General features: G+C 44.2%; 1 protein-coding gene and 1 long non-coding RNA gene across 4 annotated transcripts in view; one reads left to right on the forward strand and one right to left on the reverse strand.

Moving 5' to 3' along the window:
- The window catches only part of Paqr8 (progestin and adipoQ receptor family member VIII), a 49,103-nt gene extending 25,017 nt beyond the window's left edge, over nt 1-24,086 (forward strand). For 2 of the 3 annotated variants that reach the window (NM_028829.4, XM_030243207.1), the window contains 2 exons: nt 16,496-16,675; nt 19,018-24,086. In NM_028829.4, coding sequence (NP_083105.3) covers nt 19,060-20,124 — 1,065 coding nt within the window. In that variant the 5' untranslated portion in view covers nt 16,496-16,675; nt 19,018-19,059 and the 3' untranslated portion in view covers nt 20,125-24,086. Of the gene's footprint in view, nt 1-2,275; nt 2,326-16,495; nt 16,676-19,017 lie in introns of those variants that run through there. The other variant, NM_001355122.1, reaches the window with a different exon arrangement.
- Gm51618 overlaps nt 9,993-24,639 on the reverse strand; it is a 33,660-nt gene continuing 19,013 nt past the window's right edge. Inside the window, exons 2-3 of the long non-coding RNA XR_003947758.1 lie at nt 12,293-12,918; nt 9,993-10,075 (exon numbers count right to left, since the gene is read on the reverse strand). This is a non-coding gene — a long non-coding RNA (predicted gene, 51618). The remainder of the gene's footprint in view (nt 10,076-12,292; nt 12,919-24,639) is intronic.

A 24,639-nucleotide genomic window follows, 5' to 3' on the forward strand; every position in this document is an offset into this window, starting at 1 on the left:
GATTGAACCTGAGGCTTTGTGCACACTAAGTATATGCTTTACACAGATCCACATCCCTATCACTGGACAAGATTCTTGGTGCATGCTTTCCAACCTAGGTGCTTTCACAGTAAAGAAAGAAAAGGGGTATTTTCTTCATCTTTGTGCATACCCCGCTGTGCACAATCATCTCTCCCTGGTTATTGAGCCCAGAAAACTTCCAGTACCTCTGGTTTCTCTCAGCAGACAATGCTGGGAATAGAGCCAGTTGTCTTACCCCAGGGTCAAATGATCCCATGCAAATGTAGCAACTTCTTACTCTGATAGATCTCTATCAGTGGGAAAGCAGGATTTAGTAGCCATTCTGGGCGGATATGTGTGTGTGCTCGTCAGTTTGACAGGAGTTAGGATCATCAGGGAGAAAGGAGCCTCGGCTGAGCAACTGCCCCTGTGAGATCCAGCCGTAAGGCATTTTCTCAACTAGTGATCAATGTGAGAGGGCCCCGACCCATTGTGAGTGGTGCCATCTCTGGGTTGGTGGTCCTGGGTCCCGGGTTATAAGAAAGCAGGCTGAGCAAGCCAGGAGGATCAAGCCTTACAGTGGTACCCCTCCATGGCCTCTGCATCAGCTCCTGCCTCCAGGAGCCTGCCCTGTTTGAGTTCCTGTCCTCACTGCCTTTGGTGATGAACGGCAATGTGGAAAGTGTAAGATGAATAAACCCTTTCCTCCCAGAATTGCTTTTTGGCCCTAGTATTCCATTGCAGCAATAGAAACCCTAACTAAGAAAGGAGCGAAAGAGTAAAAGTCCAGTGAATTCAGCAGACACTCTGGGTTCTCACTGGAGAGGAAAAAGAATTTAATCCCATGTAACACAGTATTTATCTCTAAGAAATCACAGCCTCATGTGGGTGTAGAAGAAACACCCAGATAAGTACAGAACAAGACTGTGTCTGAATGGGACATCAAACTAAAAGAAATGCAGGCTATTTGCTGAGGCTCGAGGTGTTGCTTTGGCTTCATGCTTTGGAGAACATGGCGAGCTAGCGTCAGAGAGGTGCCTTCAGAGATGGATAAAATTCACAAATATGGAGAAAGTCACACCCAGTAAAGAGATTGGCTTAGACGAAGACCCCAAAAAGGAAGCCCCAGTTGAGCATCTACTTAAAAGATGTGACCACTCAGATTTGTTTGTCAAAATAAAAATCTAGAAACAAACCGTTTATTCACAAGACGGTGGTCAAAGGAATTGTGGTATACTTAGCCAATGAGAAGTGGTCATATGGGAAAATAAGTCAAATAGAGATTATAAAATGATTAATGGAAAAATAAACAATATTAAATGACAGAAGGAGGCTGCAGAACAAGTGAGAATAACATAAGGGTTAAAATATACTACAGGATATAATATTTGTGGATGTGTAATTTCGCAACATTTTGATATCATTAATGTTAATACTTATCCATAATTTCGTAATGTCTTCAAGAGAAAACAGTGGTCGATGAACAACCAATTCAGTACATAGCAACTGTTGCTGGGGAGGAAAAGAGGTTCCTGCTGAATCCGTCTTACTGGGAGATTGGTGACTAGAAGAAAGGTGCACACATATACACTCATGCATGTATTTAAAATCTGAGGTAAATACAACACGCTAAGATTTGACAAACCCTTGTTTATTGTCTATACACTTGAACTATTTAATAATTCTAAAATGAGGTGCATGGACATTGGTGGCACCCACCTGCAGTCGCAGTACTTGGAAAATCAGAAGTTCAAGTAAGAGAAAGTCACCGAGCATTGGGTACAGCAGATGATGTCCGAATGTCCCTTGGAGCCCAGTATGCCATGGTAGGAAGGCAGCCATGAGTTCAAAATTCAAGAACAACTTGTCTTACTTAGTAGCTACAGGCTATCCTAGGATATGATGGGGACCTTGCATTACACACACACACACACACACACACACACACACACACACACACTGGAGGATGGAATAGATAGTCACAGAGAGAGTCAGATACAGAGAGATAGACACAGAGACAGAAATCTATGGCCTCTGGTGCGCTGTTCTGTTTACTCTCTTTGCTGACTTCAGAGAAGGATGAGTCCCACAGATGTAAACCAAGGTTGGGTCGTGGAAATGCTTTGACTGCCAAGGTCAGGAATGTGAGCTTTCATTGGCAGTTGGAAAGTTGGAAGTTACCAGAAGCTTTGGAGCCGCCAGCCCCCGCCCCCCACTTTTTTTTTTTTTTTTTTTAGCTGAGTTTTAGCCAATCAAATAAGATAGAATTCAGGCCAAGAACAGTCAGGAAACTGTCACCATCGGTGCTGCTGGCGCAGGATGCAGGTCTGTAGACATAAACTAAACAGCAGCAGGTTTATGACTATGGTCATCCTACCCAGAACATACTTTATCTTGTCAGAAAGGAGAGGTTTGTTTGTTTGTTTGTTTGTTTATTTGAGACAGGATTTCTCTATGTAGTCCTGCTGGCCCAGGAACTCAATCTATAGACCAGACTGGCCTCCAACTCACCACCCACCTGGCTCAGAAAGGACAGGTTGTTTTGTTTTGTTTTGTTTTTTTAATATGCTAAAACTTGTTTAAATTTTCATATCTAGAAATCTCTATAGCCTATATAGTCCCCACTGTCTTAGTTTTGGTTTTGAGACAGGATCTCACTGAAGTGCACAGACTGCCCTCGAGACGACACGAGTGTAGCCAGCTTTGAGCTTCTGCTCCTTCTGCCTCTGGCTCCTAAGTAGCTGGGAATGTAAGCCTGCACCAGCAAACCTGGTGATGGATTTCAGTCTAGACTTCAAGTCTGTAAGTAAGAAGTTAGCCATGCTAATAACAAAAGTAGGTATGCCAGACATTTGTTTGTGGTGCTGTCGAGGACAGATAGGCAGATAAAGGGAAGTCATGGTTAAAAAGCTAGGACCCATAATGGTCTCACAACATGTCAGGACTTCCCATGGCACACCATACAAGAAGAAAGAAGAAAATGGAAAAACAAAAAGAAAAGAAACTATAATTCGGGTGGGAACGGGCAGGCAGACTCTGTTCAAAACACTCAAGTCGTTGAACTCTTGGGGTGGGAGAGCAGGGTCTATCTGTGCAGTATTGTCCGTTTGCTTTAAGGCTTCAGTACTCTGGCTCTCACCTAGTCTCAGTCAAGTGCCTCAAACTATGATGAAGAGACATTTTTTTTTCTTTTCCATTTTTTATTAGGTATTTAGCTCATTTACATTTCCAATGCTATACCAAAAGTCCCCCATAGCCACCCACCCCCACTCCCCTACCCACCCACTCCCCCTTTTTGGCCCTGGCGTTCCCCTGTACTGGGGCATATAAAGTTTGTGTGTCCAATGGGCCTCTCTTTCCAGTGATGGCCTACTAGGCCATCTTTTGATACATATGCAGCTAGAGTCAAGAGCTCCGGGGTACTGGTTAGTTCATAATGTTGTTCCACCTATAGGGTTGCAGATCCCTTTAGCTCCTTGGGTACTTTCTCTAGCTCCTCCATTGGGAGCCCTGTGATCCATCCATTAGCTGACTGTGAGCATCCACTTCTGTGTTTGCTAGGCCCCGGCATAGTCTCACAAGAGACAGCTACATCTGGGTCCTTTCGATAAAATCTTTCTAGTGTATTCAATGGTGTCAGCGTTTGGATGCTGATTATGGGGTGGATCCCTGGATATGGCAGTCTCTACATGGTCCATCCTTTCATCTCAGCTCCAAACTTTGTCTCTGTAACTCCTTCCATGGGTGTTTTGTTCCCACTTCTAAGGAGGGGCATAGTGTCCACAATGAAGAGACATTTTTGTGATAGCATGCTTGCATAGCAAGCTCAAGTTAATTAATTAAAGATGTTTGGACAACTTCCTTATACATTTTGGCGAAGCTCACCACTTCCAAGTCAAGGAAAACAAGCAAGTCAGCATATAACTAACATTATGGTGTTATAGATTTAAAGTGTTCCCCCCCAAATCCATAAGTTCTAATCCTCATCCCACTTTGAGGATGTTAGGACCTGAATGGTATTGATAACCTAATAAAAGACACTGATTACCTAATAAAAGGAAGCTGCATGGCTTTTGTGCCCTGCCGGGGCCCAGCTACAAGAGAGCTGTCTGTATGTCAGAGGTGAACACTTACCAGGCAATAAGCCTGTTAGCACCTTGTTCTTGGCCTTCAAACCTCCACAGCTGTGAGAAATAAATATTTGCTGTTTAAAAACCCCTTTGGTTTGTGATATTATGCTATGGCAACCTGAAATGCCAGGACTTGATTGGTTCTGTCTGAGGCTGTCCTCAGTGTCACAGAGAGATTCTTTCAGAGCCTGAGTTGAAGCAGGAAGCAGATCTTTGCAGGCACAGTGGGGTACAGTAACATTGGCAGTGTGGAGTGAGTGGCTTGTGCAGACAACCAGGACAGGCTGTTCTGGCTTTCCCTGCGCAACAAGAATAAGAAATTAGGTCCCCGACTCTTCCCTTGTCTCTCATCTCTGGCATTATTGGCCTTTTCCAAGCCTAGATCTCCATTCCCTGAATCTTTATTAGGCCCTCTTGGGACACAAAATTACCAGTGACAGAAGATGAAAGAGTAAAAGCAGGCTGGTGGTCTGAAATTCAGTCAGCAATTTAAAGATGGTTATAGCTATCTACCATGTAGATGAACCAGATACAGGTTCCAATGTCCGATGCAAACACTGTTCACTGTGTAAAACACACTGTGATTTCATTGCGAAAAATTCACTGCATGTGTGTGAGCAGGAGTGTGTCACGGAGCCACTGCGAAAGTAAGGGACAAGTTTGAGAGCTGGTTCTATCCTGTCACCATGTGAGTCCCCAGGAATTGAACTCAGGGCATTAAGCTCAGCAGCAAGTGCCTTTACCCACTAAACCGTCTTGCCAGCCACCATTGTTTTTTAGCTCTCTCTGCCCAAGTCTTGCCATATAACCCAGGCTAGTCTTGAATTCACTAAATAGGCCAGGCTGGTTTTGAACGTATGACAGCCTTCCTGCCTCATCTTTCTAAATGCTGAGATTGTAGGTGTGAGTCACCTATGTATTGACTGTATCTTTTGAAGCAGGCAAAGGATGTCGTCTTTCATTTTGTCTTTGAATAGTTGTTATCTACTGATGAATCCTGGGGTCCCTTTTCTCTGCTAGTTACAACCATCAGAAAGGAGGTATAAGACCATGTTACAGTCTCAAAGAACCTGGGCTGGAGGGACAAAGCTCTCTCTACCACAGTAGTGAAATTATGTGTGCATCTGGCCATAGCATGTGAAACTGTTAGGTGAACATTCTAAGAGGGGGAGACATCGAAATTGCCTGAAGACAGCTTCCCGTAACTCAGAATTGAATTAAAGTCTCCTCTACAGTTTCTAGAGAAAAACTGAGAATCACGTGATTTGCTCGAATTTATAACAAATAAATAGACCAGATCTGGGGACCCTTTGAAAGTGTGTAGCCCATGAACTGCAGAAGGGTTAATGTAAAGCATACGGCTGCTAGGAAGGCTTGCATCTGTGTGGTGTTCCAATTCCACTCTAAGAAGGCAAGGACATTCCCCAGATAGCGTGGAGATGAGCAGCTCCGGGCAGTTCACCTGGGATGACCCAGGTCCCGGCAGGTTTGCGGCTCCATGGAAGCCGACTGCCTGTGAAGCTAGAACAAGCCAAGGGGGTGCATAACTGCAGCCAAACCACACCCAGTGAAGCCAATAGCTTTGCTCGAGAGGGAAGTCTATGGAGACTCCTTGTCCCCAGCCTTTAATTAGCAGGTGTTTCAGACAGCAGGGCTTACCCTGACTCAAACAAGCAGTCTAGAAAGATCAGATGAGCCTCTTTACTCAGCCAGTCAGCTAGCTGATTGGCCTTAGAGTGTTCAGTGCGCTCTACTGAGTTGTTCCCAGCTCCTCTGAATTTTCCCTCCCCGTGACACAGAGGCTGCGTGTCGTGTGAGGTAGATGCATTCTGTGTGTACAGTGACGCCTTTTGAGGAGAGCACCTGCTCAAGTAACGTTAGCTGAGATGTGGGTAGCAAAGCAGGAAAGCACAAAGCGCTCGATGGAGGGCCTTTCCTTTCCTCTCTCGCTCTCGTTATATACAGAGTCATATAGGAAGGCTCAGAAGGCCTAGAAGATGACAAGCCTCCCTGTCAATATCAGACAGATGTAGCTTGGGGCGTGGAGCATGAGATTTTTTTTTTATATTTAATATGAAAAGCAATTGAAAAGAAAAGGACCAGTCCGCATGGCAGATCAGACGCTTCTGGTTGCACCAATCCGAACATTCCAGGTATAAGTTACAGAGCTCGGGTTTATTGGCAAAATAAAATAAAACCAACTTTAAAACAGCATCTTCAAACAAAGACAACAAAACCTTAATGCCCATTCCTCCAGCCAGAAATCCAACACAACGCTTAAGAAGACTCCCCAGTGTCCTGTAATAAGTAGACCACTTCTTTTTCCCTACCGCTGGTTTCTGTCAAACCAGGCTTGGTCAGATTATTCCAAACAGCCTCGTTAGCATGTTAACCAGGCAAGTTCAAAACCCACAGACAAACTGTATATATCCACTAAAATGTCGAGGTGCTTTTTGGAGGGTGGTACTTCAATTGCTAGTATTCATTCTTGCCAATCTTTAGATATTTATGTCAAACATTCTTGTTTCCCAAATTGAAATAGTCCTAGTTTTCCAATTATACAGGTAAATGTTGAGACATCCCATAATGATTGTATTTACCTAAGAAGAAAAATAGATTTCCTGAAATCCCAGCACTTGCTGATATCAAAGCTGCATTAATTCTATGCATAGGTATGTTTTCTGTGTTACACTTCTGTGTTTGCAAAAAATAGGACACACTCTTATTTCTTCCTTGTAGTAAAGCCTTTCATTTCCCTTATCTAACAAGTCTCTTCTGGGCTTGCATGATGTACTTGTACTCACTGTTCAAAATGCAGGGATGCTGCAAAAGAAACGGGGACGTACAATCCTCCTGGATTTCCAGAAATGAGATGTAATAAATATTGCATAGACTTGTAATTTATTCAGTCTAGTCTTCCATTTTTGGATGTCAGGATACTATTTGTTGGGTTTTCTCAAATATAAGGGAAACGTGCACTGATTGTTGGTGAATCCAAGTTAAAATTATCTCGGCTAATAATAGTATTTGGTTGGTAACACTAAGCCTTAAAATATGACATTATAAACAACGATATGATTCTTGGCAGAAGTTACAAAGCTCTGGAAGAGCCCAGCAGTCTCTTGCTTGATAGACGACTGAAGGTTCTTGAAGCATCCGAGTCTGCACTTGCTCTATCTCGGTTTTCAAGGCTTCCTGGGGGGCTGGGGGGGGGCAAGGCTCCAGTTCTAATTGAGCCCATGCTGTTGTGTTAGCTGACATTGTTTCTCAGACCCTGTGGTTATGCAGTGATGTGCAAGGCTGACCTGGGGATTCTGGGAGCATTTCTTTTGACCTCTATCGAGAGTGTTTGCTCTTCTGTTCTTTGCCTAACAACCAGCAGGGCCACCCTCTTGCCATCTGTGCATCCTGCACATAATGGCATGAGGTAATGTCACAGAATCTGTTTGTTGATGATTTCAGTATGAGCAAAATAGCCCGGGTGAATTCTAAAATGTACTGTAGCCGAGCTTATATGGACTGGGATGCTGAGACATGGAGGGATGGTGGCTCACAGCAAGTCTCATGGTTAGCAGTAGAGCCATACTGACAGCTGGAACTTTTTTCCTCACTGGCTTCATGCCATGCAATCAGCAAGTCCGAGTTTGTGGTACGGTGGTGTGGAATTTTTGGAATGCATCAAGGAACACCATTGCTTTGGAGGGTGTCTTGGTGGCTAACAGTTAAACTGTCTTTCATACCAAGATATCTCAGTTTCCCAAATATGGAGTTTACTTGATTTTCTTCTTTGTTGATCTGGGAGAGGCTTTATGAGATTGCGTGGAATCTTAGTAGCAGAATTCAGTAACTGCTTTGCTTTCGTTTTTGTTAGCATGCATTATTTATATGCGGTAGGAGGTTTCATTATGGCATTTTCATACATGTGTATTATGTTGGCGTTCTTTCTCCTAGCATCTTTAGGTTGGAATGTCTCAGTGCATCAGTTTTGTAAATCTGGCCACAATGAATCAGTTGTTAAGAGCACCTTTGCTGCTTTTGCAGAGGCCCTTGGGTTTAATTCCCCGTACCCACAGAGTGGCCTGTAAAACCCCTGTTGCAGGAGAACCTGATGCCTTCTTCTGGCCTCTCAGGTACTGGAATCACAACTGAGACATCTGGGACTGTGATCTCAGTCTAGAGAGCTGATGTTTCCAGGCTAGGAGAAATCTTTACACATCCTCAGGACCACACAAGCAAGGTGTGAGTTTACAATGGGACGGAGCCAGTTGGATTTTCCTCTATGTCATCAGGGACTTGTATTTTAACTGTTTTTAGGGGATTACAACAACCACTGGAAACTTGCCATTCTATCTTTACTAAAAAGGAAAGGTATTCATGTATTTGTCATCAGTCTAAACTAGATAAACAAAGCCAAGCCTTAAGTTTGGGGACTTGAAAGAGGGCTCAATGGCTGACAGCACTGGCTGTACTTTCAAAGGACCCAGGTTCAGTTCCCAGCACATATATGACAGCTTACAACTACCTATAACCTTAATTCCAGAAGATCCAATACTCTCTTGTGGTCTCCAAGGGCACTAGGTGCACAAGTGGTACACAGACATATATGTATGCAAAATACCCATACATATAAAATATAATAATAATGGGAACAACAGTGATCCATTTATCCTTTTAAAAGGTACTTTGTTTAGTGCTGTGACTTGTTTGTTACTTGCTTGAGACTGGGTCTCATTGTGTAGCCCTGGTTGGCCAGAAACTCATGATCTAGATCAGGCTTCAAGTTCACAAAGATCTTTCTGCTTCAGCCTCCAAGAATCTGAGATACAGGTGTGTGCCACCACACCCAGCCTGTGATATCCTTTTAAAAACATTTACTTTACTTTAATTTTTCTGTTTTGCCTTCATTTTACATTTTTATTCTAAATAATTTAAGAGTTTCTTAGTGTAAAACTTTCAGCATGGAGCCTTACAAGACATAGACATGTTATATAACATTTTATAACTTTTATTTTTGATATTAAATGAATTCATGGTACACATGCTCTATTTAGCATATGATTAAGATTTTTTTGTTTGTGGTTTGGGTTTCTCCAGACAGAGTTTCCCTGTCTTCAGTGTACCCCTGGCAGTCCTAGAACTCACTGTAGACCAGGATGGCCTTGAACTCACAGAGATTTGCCTGTCTCTGCCTCCCAAGTGTTGGGATATGGATGTGCCACCACAGTCCAGCGATATTTTAAATCTATAATCACTGGACTCTAGATGCAGAACCCACAGACAAAGGGAGACAGCTGTGATGGCGATGGGGTATAGGAGTGAATATGTTGTAAGAGTTGGGGGCAAAAGGCTCAGCTCCAGGAATTCCAACTGACTGGGTGCAACCACCCATTTTGGTGTGCCTATTAAAGAGATGCTTGGTGGTCAAAGACAGATGAAGAATTTAACCAATGGGGCCACCCTGGGAGCACAGATAAAGGTGTTCAGTGACCTACCTTCCAAAGGGTCATGGTAGCTTTACTCTAAGAATCAACCAGGAAACAAGAACTGTGCATAACTAAACAGCCTAGGTAAACAGTTCTGGTTGACCACTGGCTGGTTCTACAGGATGGTTTGAAGAAATCCTCATGTTTTGAGGGAATAAGCTAGCCACTTCTATAAGGTGACCCTTCCTGCATAGGGTGACTTGTCTGCGAATTCTGGAATCCAAGGTGACTTCTAGGGCAATCCTTGGACACCTGAGGGACTCTTTTTTTTTTTTTTTTAAGATTTATTTATTTTATATATATGAGTACACTGTTGCTGTCTTCAGACACGCCAGAAGAGGGCATCAGATCCCCATTACAGATTGCTGGTTGCTGGGAATTGAACTCAGGACCTCTGGAAGAGCAGTCGGTGCTCTTAACTGCTGAGCCATCTCTCCAGCCCGAGGCGCTGCTTGTAAATGCCTAAAGGAGATAGGAACAAGCTAGAGGCCGATCCGTTGGGTTGGTATTCTGTGTTTACTTACCTTGTGAGCCAAGTGCAGAGCTAAATTGTAGAGGCTTCTCAGCAAAAGCAGTCCCCAAGTGCCTGTCATGCTAAGTGGTGGCTGCTTTGTTCCAAATGTCACCAGAACATTAATGTGTATATTTTATCTTTTCAAAGTACCCTTTACTTCTGCCCACCTGACTATTATTTCTTATTTTCCTGAGGCTTGGCTAGAGCGGAAGTCACCTCCTCTTACCTACATCTTTTGGCAGTCACACTGAGGAGTTCAGTGTCTTAACTGAGCCTGACAAACCCTGACAACCAGTCTTCCTGACTAACAACTCAATAGTTCTTTCCCTCCCCCTTTAAGAGCTATTCAGTCAGTAGTCGCTAATCATCTTCCATATGCTAGATACTATTTTAAATATGGAAACTTCTGCAAAACCAGTCCCTGTCTTGAACTATCTGGTGACTCGTGAGGACGTGGGTGGAGTACACCAATGATCATGTGCAGAAGAGACGTGAGTAGAGAAAGCAAAACTGGATACTACAAGAACTAGGCAAAGCTGTAACTAGGCACACCTGATGAGGAAGGGCTTTTTCTTAGAGAGTGAGCTGGAGTGGAATGGTTAGAACACAGTAAGGTTGCAAGGGTGGAAGCAACTATGGGAGATGGAGACTGCTGGACACTGTAGAAGATTCATTGCTGCGATCCAGGCTCTAGGCCATTGACATTGTGTGGTCTCGGGGGGGGGGGGGGGGCGGTAAAGTGTAAGCTAGTTCTACAGAGAAAGACCCAGTCTTAAAGGCAAGGCATAGAGTTTGCATTGTAAGCAAGTGGGCATTTGCGGAGGAACAAGATGACAGAGTTCCATTTTAACTATCACCAGGAAGTGGGTGGAGACCACACTGAAGGTTGAGGGTGTGAGGCAGGGGAGGTTTACTAACAGGAGAAAGGATACTCATGGGGCTGATGTTGCTATAGTGGAAGTTATTGTTAGAGTTGTGAGTTAAAGAGAGAACGCATAAATAGAAAGAGCACATGGATTCTAGAGATGATGTGCTGAAGCCTGTAGGCCTGGATGTCCTGAGATGCAGGGGAAGGAGCAAGTCTGGACTGAAGATGTTTGAAGACAGTGACTTTGAACTGCCTATGCCACATTCAGCTGGACACTTTTAGAGCAGTCGGTTATTTAAAAAAACCCTAATCTCAGGGACGCTCTGGCCAAAGGAATGTTTGGGAATCTCCTGGTCTAGATAGTGGCTGAAGGGCCTGGAAAAAGAATCGGGGTGGGAGGAGGGATGAAGATGTTCCAGGTGGCTTCTGGGTCTCCCATAGTTGGCGGGGATGGTGAGAGAAAAGAACCGAGAGTGACAGTGGGAATCTTTGATACTCAGGGCAGATAAGCATTGGAACCTGCTGGAAGGGGACAGTACTGCTTCCTTCCTGCACTTACTTCTCTTGCTGTTGTGAGACGACGTCTCACAATGCGGTCAAGTGTGTTCTCGAACCCTCAACCCCTCTGCTTTCCAGATGCTGCCTGGGTCTATTAGCCTGTGCCATCCCTCCTGGCACACCCTCCATTTTCCTTCTATAATATTGAACGTCATCTCTTACTGATACCACTGCACTTACCCCATTCTCTCTTGTGTTACTCCCAAATAGTCCCCCAGCTATGGACCCACCAAGAAGCCACAGCATCCCCCCATTCATATTTCGTTCCTTTGTATCCTTCTAGACCTAACACCAATCCATGTTCCTCATGACTGGCCTACACTAGTCTGTTCCATAGAGATTTGTTTGAGCTTCACTCCACTCTACACTTGATTTTGGGCTAACTAGTGATTTGGGCTGGAGAATTCTCTTTAGAATAACTCTTTTGAGGAAAGGGGTGTAGTTTTAATCTTTCTCTGTGGCCTGGAGTCTGGAGTAGGCTATTTCCTGTTATAGGGAAGTTCTCCTTGGACAAAGTGACTGACTTGAGTTTATCTGTTTGAAGTGGCATCTTGAGGATTGAACTTGTAGCCTTGAGCAGAAGAGGGCAGCCAAGTAAGTCTGTAATGGATCTCATTCTGAGGTGGTATCTTGGTTGGCTGCTAACCACATCATAGGAAGGAGTATGGAAGGGAGAAGTCAAGAGTGAGGGATGGATCTTTCCTCAGAATGGGCACTAGGAATGTGGAATGTACTGTACCTGTATCAACACTGAGATGTCAAGATTCAAAATGAACTCAAACTTTACAGCTGGTCTTTAGAAGCCTTCCTTCTACAAGCAATGTCCACTCTGGCTCGATGAAAATAAAGACTATTAGGTAAGATAGCAAGGCTCCACGAGAAGTATCTTAGGAATTTCATGTTAATAAGAATTATAACTCATTGCCATGACTGTATGACTGGAGTATAAGCGATAAAGTGAGAGCTCCAGCATCCATGATGAGTTGGGTTCACTGACCTATCCCAATATGCCAAGTAAAGTCTCAAGTGATGGTGAAAATAGAGAGAGGGGGGATTTACTCAACACATTGGGAAGAGGAACAGACTAATGAGTCTAGGAACTCCCAAGATGGTCTTCAAGTCACTAAAGTGAGACCTAGGTTGACTAGCATAAGAATGGAGGCAGAAGAGCAAGACGTATTCACAAATGAGCAGTCCCCATCTAGGTGTGATCTGGTCAGTCGTAGATTCAGTTCTGCTCGGAAGAAGTCCTTATTTCTTGAAGGGATCAATCTAGTCTTCAGTGTGATATGATGGCCTGTTATATCCTGGATAATTCCTTTAGGTTAAGAAGGTGGTCAGTCCCATCACGTCCTTTTGGCTGTCCTAGAATTAAAGGTAAATGCAGGTTTAGGACAGTGACTTGCCTCTGTGCTTTAACCTTGAAAGAAGATGAGACAGGTTGGGAAGGCACTCTGAGTGGTTAATATGCATATACAAACTCAGGCAGGAGACTGTCCCAAAGTAAAGGTGACAGCTATACCGTGAAGGCAGTAATGTCACACTTTCATCTTGCAATCAGCTTCCTTGTAGGCAATGATAAGGAGTTAGTGGGTTTTTAACAAAACAGCATCGAGTGTCCGTTATGACTGTGGTTTTGTTGGTTACTCTCAAAGGGAGGGTTTCCTATCAGACAAAGAGGTAGTTACTTTGGAAAGAACAGTGAAATAGTACCCTCTTTTTCTGACAGGTTTAGAATTTCATACCCCTAGACCCCCAAAGGAAAACGTAAGCCTTTTCAGTCTTTAGAAAGACGATCTTTACAACACCCAAATTGCTTGGCCATTTAAGAAATTATGTTCTGGGTTGGATAATGGCAGTTTTATTGCTGACTAACCAGGATTCACTCGCAGGGGCACAACACAGAGAGCTATGAGGGAGATTCAACAACTGAGGTGGCTGCATTTTAAACATCTAATTTGCAAAGGAAATGGTGATTCTGCTGTGTGTGTGTGTGTGTGTGTGTGTGTGTGTGTGTGTGCATGAGTACATGGGAATGTGTGTGTGTTCCTTTGAACACACCAGAAGAGGGCATCAGATCCCATTACAGATGGTTGTGAGCCACCATGTGGTTGCTGAGAACTGAACTCAGGACCTCTGGAAGAGCAGTCAGTGCTCTTAGCTGTTGGGTATCTCTTCAGCTCAATCTTTCCCCTTTCTGCTTCTTAGTTCCATTAACCTCTTCCTAGTTAGTTTTCTGTGAGAGCAAAGTAGAAATACCCAATGCTAGCAGAAATTCAGTATGCACTCAGAAAGGGCACGAGTAGTAGGAAGACTGGAGGAGCTTTAATAACAGGCTCAGCAGCTGTAGCTGTCTGAAGACCAGCAAGTGAGCAGCATCACACACCATCTTCTCTCAGAGCAGACTGATAGCCATTAGTTCCCAGAACCGAATAGGCTTCATTCCATCCATTAACCAAACCCTAAAGTTGAAGTCGTTAGAAATTCTTTTGTCACTTGGCTATAGGGACCCACTGATAGATAGATATCCTATCCCAGAGGATAGGAGGATGAGAAGGGTGAATTTGTGAAGCACTGTATCATTTACCTCTGGATACAGAACTGTATGTGCTTGGTATGACTTTCCCAACACTATGGAAAGTGTCCCATTGATGTATCTGAATGGAGCCTACTGCTCAGCGTCTTTCTGCATGGCATCCTACCCTCAGTGTCTCCCAACCATAAAACTGGAAATGGTAATAATTTCATTTCTTTTTTTTTCCTGGTACTGGCTTTTTATTATGGACTATATGACCATGTATTTTTTTTTAATTAGGTATTTTCCTCGTTTACATTTTCAATGCTATCCCAAAGGTCCCCCATACCCACCCCCTCAATCCCCTACCCACCCACTCCCCCTTTTTGGCCCTGGCGTTCCCCTGTACTGGGGCATATAAAGTTTGCAAGTCCAATGGGCCTCTCTTTGCAGTGTGAACCTGGAGGGTATCATCCTGAGTGAAGTAACCCAATCACAAAGGAACTCGCACAATATGTACTCACTGATAAGTGGATATTAGCCCAGAAACTTAGGATACCCAAGATATAAGATACAACTTGCCAAACGCATGAAATTCAAGAAGAACGAAGACCAAAGTGTGGACACTTTACCCTTTCTTAGAAATGGGAACAAAACACCCATAGAAGGAGTTACAGAGACAAAATTTGGAGCTGTGACGAAAGGATGGACCATCTAGTGATTGCCATATGCAGGGATCCATCCCATAATCAGCTTCCAAATGCTGACACCATTGCATACACTAGCAAGATTTCGCTGAAAGGACCCAGATATAGCTCTCTTTTGTGAGACTATGCCGGGGCCTAGCAAACACAGAAGTGGATGATCACAGTCAGCTATTGGATGAGTCACACGGCCCCTAATGGAGGAGCTAGAGAAATTACCCAAGGAGCTAAAGGGAACTGCAACCCTATAGGTAGAACAACAATATGAACTAATCATTTCTTTTTTAAAAAGACTTATTTTTATTTTTGCACATGTGTGTGTGAGTCTGTATGCTGCAAGTGTGCCAGTGGCCACAGAGGCCAAAGGAGGTCACTAGATCCCTTGGAACTGGTATCACAGGTAGTCATGAGTGGCCTGAGGTGGCAACTGGGAGCCAAACTCGGGTCCTTTGAAAAAGCAGCAAGCTCTTAAATAATGCCTATCTCTCTACCCCCTGACCTCACTTTCTTACCTCCTTTACAAGAGAGATAACAGGAGCCTGTGTATGAACAGCAGAGTTCCATAAAAACCAGCATCTCCAGAAAAGATGTTGCTAATGGCAGCGGGACATATTGAAAGACATATTCTGTCTCCCAGGCTCATCCCTGTAGACGCCCCTTCAAGCTCAGCCTGAGAAGCCCAGGCACTGTCCAATCAATGGTGGAGACACCAAGTAGCTAGCTTGCTTACTCTCTCTCTCTCTCTCTCTCTCTCTCTCTCTCCCTCTCTCCCTCTCTCTCTCTCTCCTCCCTCCCTCCCTCTGTCCCTCCCTCTCTCTTTCTTTCTACTTTTAGAAGAATGATGATATCTTAATATTACTTCCTTCTATATTGTCTTTTTCTGTGTTTCTCTTTCTGTAACCTTTGTTGTTTTTCTCTTGGTACCTTCAATTTCTATGTTGATCCTTAGTTCAGAGTCTGTTCCTGGCGAGATACTATGGTTTTGTGTGTGTGTGTGCGCACACGAGTGTGTGCGCTCCTGTTTGATGGGCGATGGATAAGTGGATGTCTTGGCACAGGTTGATGAATGCCATGGTAGAAGAATAAGGCACACACAAACCACCGTGCTTGTGGCAATAATAAGAGCATAAAAGTTTTTGGGTTTAGAACCAAGCATCTTGTTAACTACTTTCCAGGCTTCCTATATTGTAGCTCTTACTTCAGTGTGTGAGACAGCTCCTCATAAACTATTTCATAGAGGAGAGATTTCAGGCTAGAGGCATATGACTTGTGACATCAGTGTTCAGGACTGGAACCTAGGTCTCTCTGCCAGTGTCACACAGAGGAGTTCACTCAGAGGTTGCATTTTCTAGGTTTGTGACCAAACACAGGTTTTTTGAGTTGCAGGATATGGTAGAACTATTTACTTGGGGGGCTGAAGTAGGAGTTTCATGTGTTAAAGGCTAGCCTTCGATACAGAACACAACCCTGTCTCATAACAACACAAACAACAACAAAAGCAGAGGTGTCGAAGAGATAGTTCATTGGTTAGAGCGCTTGTCAGTCTTGTAGAGGGCTCGGGTTTAGTTCTCTGAGCTCCACTAGAATCAGGCACATGTGTGGTACATGCAAGCAAAACATCAAATAAAACACACATACTCATGAGATAAAATCATTTCATAAAGTAAACTATCTGTGCTCTGCCTGAAGTCTTACGCTGTGTTTCATCTGTTTGTTTTCTCAGGAGTTCCTCAGGTCCTGATTGAAGCACTTGAAGTAGCTTATCTGCCAGCTCTACCTCCCTGCTTGTTTGCAGAAACCCCATGGTTCATCTCACACCTCAGCTGGAGCGTGGATTGCACATCTGTCATAATCCCACTACACGTCTCTCTATGGAACACTACAGACGCTAATCTCTACAAAGGCAAGTAGCCTCCCTTTTTGGTCATTGTATTCCTACTACCTAGAAGTTATTGCCTAACTTGGAGCCCATCCCTGGGACCACTTAGTCACTCACCGACATGGAGCCCATCCCAGGGACCACTTAGTCACTCACCCTTTCAGACCACACAACTTAGACATCACAACAACATACACAGCAGGTAAAATTCTTACCCTCACTTTATAGAGGAAGAGACTAAGACCTGTAAAGTTCTAGCTGGCCATTCAGAAAACAGCCAAACCAGGGCATGGATCCTGGTTGTCCTCAATTTCTTTTACATTTTTATTCTTTTTGTTCCTGATCTTTTTTTTAAAATCCTTACTAGATATTTTTCTTTCTGTATTAAAAAATGGGAAGTTGAGAGACTACATTTTCTGAGCAGCACTTGTATCCCCTTTAGTTGAGGACCTTTGAAAGAAGGGGTGCATTTAGATAAGTAAGATTTAAGTTTCTTCGGGAAAAAATATAGAAAATAAAAGCCACATAAAATGTCTGTGTGTTAAAAATGGATTTTACTCAGTGAATACACATGAAAGCCCATAAATTTTTTGACATAGCTCTTGTTTTATCTCCTGATTCCAGTGGAGCTCAGAAGAGAGTGTGGTTGATCACCACCTAGAAATCCTAAGTATAATGCAAGCATTTCAGAGGCCTGACATTCATCACCTACGGACATAGTTATCCGGGTTTGGCAAATCCCAAGCTACTTGCTTCCCTGAGCACCAGCTAAGGAAAAATAGAGCAGTCTATGCAATCAGATTTTAGTTATATTTAGGCCATGTTTTAGTTTCTCTGTTGGATGAAGGCTTGAGGCAGGTGTTAAAGATAAGAATATTAGGCATGCCAGGCGGTGGTAGCGCATGCCTTTAATCCCAGCACTTGGGAGGCAGAGGCAGGTGGATTTCTGAGTTCGAGGCCAGCCTGGTCTACAGAGTGAGTTCCAGGACAGCCAGGGCTACACAGAGAAACCCTGTCTCGGGGGGTGGGGGTGGGGGGGGGAGAATTAGGCATTACAAACTTGGTCAGGTAGAGAGTATAGAACTAAGAAAATGACCTTGGAAAGGGGTGTTGAGAGGGTTTAGCTGGTAAAGACCCCTCACTACAAACCTGACAACATGGATTTGATCCCCGAAATCTATGAGACAGAAAGAGGGAGAGAGTTAACTCCTCTACTTGTCCTCTAATTGCTACACTTGTGCCATGGCACCCAAGTATGTGTGTGTGTGTGTGTGTGTGTGTGTGTGCGCGCTGAAAAGGCCAAATAAAGGTTTTTGTTTTAAATAAAGGAAGAAAATGCTCAGTAGAATAACATTCATCTTAAAACGAAAGAAAAAGCTGTGTTTCCACTGTCAGCCAGCAGAGGGATCGGTGTGCCTGGGCTTCTGTGACGGACCCACTGAGGCCTCACTGCAGTAACAGGCCTTGACCGTGTAGAGGCTCTGCAGATGGGTACCAACACACCCAGCACGTTTGTTTTTCAGCAATGATGACTTCACACTGCTCAGATGCTCCACAGTATGCACTGCTCTTTGCAAATCTCATTGACAAATAATCTGCCTTTAACTTCAGTGTCAGCCAATTACTTGCCTTAGATTTTAAAGTTTCCAGGAAGATTGGTGAATAGTTTCAGATGAGGTGGGTGCTGAAGAAATAGATGCCTTGTTTATTTGTGTGTTTGTTTGTTTGTTTGTTTGTTTACTTTTGGCTTTTCAAGACAGGGTTACTCTCTGTAACAGCCCTGGCTGTCCTGGAACTCACTTTGTAGACAAGGCTGCCTCAAACTCGCTATTTATGTCGGTCTTTTCATTTATTTATCTATTGATAAGACACTGCTAGCTATAGCACCGGTGGTCTTGAACTGTGGAACTCAGGCCCCCCTCCAACTGACAGCCTTCAAAGTCTGGGATTATACACATATGCCATCATTCCCAACTGAAAGCTATTCTTTTATTTTAACCCACTTAATAATCCAAGGACAACTGATTGATTATATTTAAGTAGTAACTGGGGAATGTAGAGGTCTTTACTTTCTAGGTATCCTTAGATCTTATTACTAAGTCGGGGAGACTACCACGGCCATTATACAAGAAATGCCTCTCCCTCACACTGTAGAGACCAGTAACCAAGGAGTCTGAATGTTGCCACCGTGACAGAGGATGCTGCAACTCCGCAGTACAGATAAAGAAAACGAGGCCCAGAGAACCCACCCAGAATTCCGTGCTTCCTGGGGTTATCTGAGCAAGCCGTGCTCCATTATGAAAAGATATAATTCCTTGGCCACCTTAGCTACATTTGTCTCTTCAGTTTTCCTCTCTTTCCTTCAGGTTGTCTAACTGAGCCCCGAGGAGCCCAGGGCCACCGCTGTCATGACGACTGCCATCCTAGAGCGCCTGAGCACCCTGTCAATGAGTGGGCAGCAGCTGCGCCGTCTGCCCAAGATTCTGGAAGAAGGACTTCCCAAGATGCCATGCACCGTCCCAGAAACCGACGTGCCCCAGCTCTTTAGGGAGCCGTACATCCACGCGGGCTACCGCCCCACGGGGCACGAGTGGCGTTACTACTTCTTCAGCCTCTTTCAGAAGCACAACGAGGTGGTCAACGTCTGGACCCACTTGCTGGCTGCTCTAGCGGTCCTTTTGCGATTCTGGGCCTTTGTGGAGGCAGGGGCATTGCAGTGGGCCTCTCCCCACACCCTCCCCCTGCTCCTCTTTATCTTGTCGTCCATCACTTACCTCACCTGCAGCCTCTTGGCCCACCTGCTCCAGTCCAAATCAGAGCTGTCCCACTACACGTTCTACTTTGTGGACTACGTCGGGGTCAGCGTCTACCAGTATGGCAGCGCCCTGGCTCACTTCTTCTATAGCTCCGACCAGGCCTGGTATGAGCTGTTTTGGATTTTCTTCCTGCCGGCGGCTGCTTTCTGTGGCTGGCTCTCCTGCGCTGGCTGTTGTTATGCCAAGTATCGCTACCGACGGCCTTATCCAGTTATGAGGAAGATCTGTCAAGTAGTACCAGCAGGGCTGGCCTTCGTCCTAGACATCAGCCCGGTGGCACACCGCGTGGCTCTCTGCCACCTGGCCGGTTGCCAGGAGCAGGCGGCCTGGTACCACACCCTTCAGATCCTCTTCTTCCTCGTCAGCGCATACTTCTTCTCGTGCCCTGTCCCCGAGAAGTACTTCCCCGGTTCCTGTGACATTGTGGGCCACGGACATCAAATCTTCCACGCCTTCCTGTCCGTCTGCACGCTCTCCCAGCTGGAGGCCATTCTTCTGGACTACCAGGGACGCCATGAGATCTTCCTCCAGCGCCACGGTCCCCTGTCTGTGTACAGCGCCTGTCTCTCCTTTTTCGTTTTAGCTGCCTGCAGTGCGGCCACCGCCACCCTCCTGAGGCACAAGGTCAAGGACAGACTGATTAAGAAAGATTCCTGAGGTCCTTCAAATGAGGAAAGGTGTGGAGGTGGGCTACTGTGACTTGGAGAAAACTTGACCCAATAATAGAAGTTGACTTTTTATTTTTCAGGCTTGATTTTTTTTCTAAATTAATATGTATTACGGGCTGAGGATGAAACTCACATTGGTAGAGAGTGCTTATACAGCATGCAGAAAGCCCAGGGTTTGATTTCCCAGGGCCACAGAAGCCAGGGGGAGGCACAGGCAGGAAGATCAGAAATTCTAGGTCACCCTCTGACATATAGTGAGTTCAAGGCTAGCCTTTGATACATGATAGATACCATATCTCAAACAAAATTATTATGTATTTTCAAAGGCATGGTATGACTATGGAATTTCAAATGCAGGCCATTTGAGAGTTTTAAAACAGTGCGTTCATTTTTCTGTCTGGGTGATAGCCTTGTTTGGGAAGAGATCTTGGCTAAGATTCATGAGACCCCAAACTAAGGAGAGCCATCTTCACCCATGAGCAATGAGCAGAATTCTGGTTGTAGCTTCCAAAGAGTAGTCCTGAAACTAGACAGATATTTAAACTGGACTGCCAAGTATAACCTTGCCCTAACAGAACAGCCACCCTCCGCGCTGCTGGGCTTGGTGTCTGTGTAAACTGACCAACGAACTCTGTCTTATCAGGATTTCAGATTGCTTTGGGTGGAAAAAAACAGAATCTTCAAGAAGTTTCCTTGAAACTCTTAGACAAAATGGACTATTCAATTTATCATTCCTGGTCTCGACCACTGGTTCTTCTCTCAGGATAACCAACTAAGCTGGCCAATTTGCCTGAAGTACTACTGTTCTCATCCCTAGTCTGCATGGTAACAAAGAATCCCGAAGCTATTACCCTTCCAGGAAATGCTTGGAGCCATATGAACATTCAGGAAGCTGATTCCCGCGTAATACAGAGGTATCGACAGATTTAACAGTGCCAAGAGCTGCCAAGAGACCCAGCCAGCAAGCACGGCTACCCTTGCCTGCCTGCTGCCCATGGGACCCTTGTAGTTTATATCTGAGGACAGCAGTATTAACTGCCAGCCACTTAGGGTTGTCTTGCAGGTCAGGAGATTGGTTGTCTGAAGGTTTGAAGAGACTCCTTTACAAGCATGGTTCTAAAGTTCTCCGAGAAAGCAGACTATGTCAAGCGGATCCTAAGATCCAAGGTTCAAGCTGCTGTTAGATGCTGCCCCGTGAAGGACCAACGCAGCTACCCCAGTTCAGAGTCCTCATGAGGCAGTTCCACCTCCGACTTGAGAAGAAACCTTAAAATGGGTCCTAGGAGGGGTGAATGTGTGCTCACCGTCGTTGGCCCCTGAAGGTCCCTTGAGTAAGAACGAGGCACCTGATGGCCGAAGGCACTGTCCGTGATATGGCTGCCAGCCCCTGATGTGAGGGGAGTGGTGCTTGCAGCTGAGATGTTCTGGCCACACAGCTCTCCCCGAGGACTGTCTTCTGCATGAACCCAGTGGAGGAGGCTGTGTTTGAGGAAGGGCTGAGGTGCCCTCTACTCGCAGGCTGCACTTCCTATCATTATAAGGTCCCTGTGTACTAAAAAAGGAAGCTAAAGTTTCCAACTCCAGTTAATGAACCTCCTCTTGCTAGTCTTAAAACCTTTGTTTTCTATATATATATTTTTTGTGCGAGTGACTTGTGAATTTTGTGCCTTATACATGGGAATGTCTAAACTCTTTTATTTTAATATATGCACACATGGAATTTTTCTGTTTTGTGTTCTTGGGACAAGAAAAAAAAAGGAACCCCCAAAAGCTAGAGTGACCTGTCAATCAACTATTAATCTGTATGTGAGAGGGGTCAGCAGCAGTATCCCTGCTGCTTTTAAATCAAGAGAGCATGTGTCTCCTGCACTGTTTTATTAGATGGGGTTCTTGTTCATTCATGGTCAAGAAGATGAACGCCTATGCTAGCCAAATGACCCAAGGTTCTGATTGTCTAGGTCAAGTTCATGCCAAGGAATGTTAGCAAAACTGAACGGGTTTGGACTGAGCAAAGACTTCTTAGGGTGTGTATGTGTAAACGCTCCAAGTAGAGGGTCTGTTTAAAATGGGAACCAGAAAGTGTTAGAAGTTCTGCTGTTGTGGATTCAAAGACTGTATTCTTTTAAAAGTTGGTGGGAAACGTGAGAGAGGAAAGGGATGAGGAAGGCGGTCTTCTGGTGGTATCTGTGAACAAAGATTTTTTTTTTTCCTTTTTCCTGAGATCAGATCTCACTGTATAACCCAGGCTGTCCTGGAAATCCTTATGTAGACCATGCAAACCTTGACCTCTAGAACTCTATAGAAATCAAGCTGTCTCTGCCTCCCACATGGCAGGGCTAAAGGTGTGGCATTCTGAGTCTTGTGGACAGGGATCTGTGGTATTCAATGGTCCTGCAGCCTAGGGTCGAGCTGAACTCTGTTCCTCACAAGTCTGTGACACCCGTGACACCCGTGACACCCGTGACGCCCGTGAGAAACGTGAGATACTGGCGTTCAGTTCCTAGTTTAATTATACAACTATTGCTAACTATGGACTTGGGAACTGATGAAAAAGAAAAAGAAAGTGATTTCTATGGAGTTGGGACTTGAACCTAAGACCTGCAACATGTTAACAAAGAGTTCTCCCATTGATGTGCACCCCAGGCCAAGCAACCGTGTATTTATAATAGATATTTGGGGAGGGCACTGAGGTGGGGGGAAAACACCAGTATCTAATTGGAATAATGCAAATGCCTTTACAAATGCATACACAAATGGGTGATTTTTAACTCTTCAGAGTCCTCAAACAGTGTCATTAAAATGGGCCTATCAGGATGGTAAAGACTAGGCTAGTTTAAAAGTAACAACCAAAAATTGTAAAGAGGAGTATGCATGCCTCTTGATTTTACAATGGAGTTTGTCACCCTGCAAAATCAGCATAATGTTTAAAAAGGTATAAGGGAGATAGTTTATCTTGCTCTCCAAAACTAGAAATTTTGGTTGTTGCCTCTCTTAGTTAAGACTTTCAACCCATTAATATGTAAACGCCTCTGATAAGATTAAACCATCAGTCATCTATACTTTCTCATGAATAAGATTCTTGTGGGTTGATATAAGGCCCCACTTAGTTCAAGAAGAGGATACACTGGACATGGGGGGCTTGTTTCTCATTTCAGAATCCTGACTTTTGTTTGACGGTGAAGGCTGTTTTTGTTGTTTCTTGTTCAAGGTGTTTGTTTTGTTCGAGATGGACCTCACTGTGTATCCCAGGCTGGCCTGGAACTCCAGATGGATTCTCCTGTCGCAGTCGGCCAAGGAGCTGGGATTCCAGGCTGCACCAACACCATATCCAATTCTAATAAAACTAATTTTAAAGTTCTTAAAGATGTCAGGGTTACAATTTCAGCTCTTAAGTCTCTCAATAACAATAGTGTAAGCCATAGACTGGAAGCTTGAAATAGAATTCAGAGCCCTGACAGGAGGGTAGTTTAGCCCTGTTTCGGTCGCCCTCCATTTGTTTGGTTACTATTCTGTAGTTCCACCTGCATCCTCCAGAGGGTGATGTTGTCACTCTCAGTACACTCAGAGCTTGTTGCCAAGGCTTCATGGCTAGATCTGTGTTTTGCTTGGTTAAAGAAAAAGTGTGGGATTTTTTTTCTGTCTCTATAAACCTACTTACGTGAATAATCATTAATCAGATTTTGCACATGGATTTTTGTCCTGTTGGTAATGGACCCAGAGCTCATTCTAAAGCTGGGTTTTATTTAGCCTGCCAACTGCCAACTGAAAGAGGTTGAACACTACACCTATCTAAAACTAGGAAGATATAAAAACTTTGAAAAATAAGTCTACTGCAGAATAAACTACCCTTCGAAGAAATGTGGAGTTGATTTCTCTGCAGATTTCAGTATAATTGCGTAGATATTCCTAGCTACATCACAATCTTATTAAAGATCTTGGATTTTGAATTGATTTTGGCCTACATTATTTTGAGATATAAAAATTATGAATTACATTGTTGTGTTCTTCAGAATCAGCCTGAGTGGATCACAAAGTCAGATCCACAGAGTTTTTTTGAAAATAGTGTTTGATTCTTCCGTGAAAGTTGTCTGATAATCTTGCCTAACCCCAAATCCCCGTCATGTGTCACTGGGATTGTCCCTTGCCCAAGCAATTGGCTTCCTCCGACAGATAGGAGCTAAGAGTAGAAGGGTGGAGCTTTACAAAGGTTCCCTGCCTTTCAAGGAGCTGTGCAGAAAGATCGGTGGAAAGGTGGGTCTTTTGTTTGTCTTGATTTTGTTTTTTAAAAGCAATATCTGATTATTGAAAAAAATGTAGAAAAGTGAGAGGAAAAGATAATCCATAGACCTATTTAATAACAAATGTTTTGAGGGAAAAGAAAAAGGTTTTATCAAACCATTTTGAATAGTAAAATGTATGTTAATGCCATCCAAAAGTCCCTGGAGGCAGGGGAAGGAACTAAAGGTTTTTAAGCAACTGACTGCTTTCATTTTATAAAGTACGA

This window comes from Mus musculus, chromosome 1 (assembly GCF_000001635.26).
Source record: "Mus musculus strain C57BL/6J chromosome 1, GRCm38.p6 C57BL/6J".
NCBI classification, from domain to species: domain Eukaryota; kingdom Metazoa; phylum Chordata; class Mammalia; order Rodentia; family Muridae; genus Mus; species Mus musculus.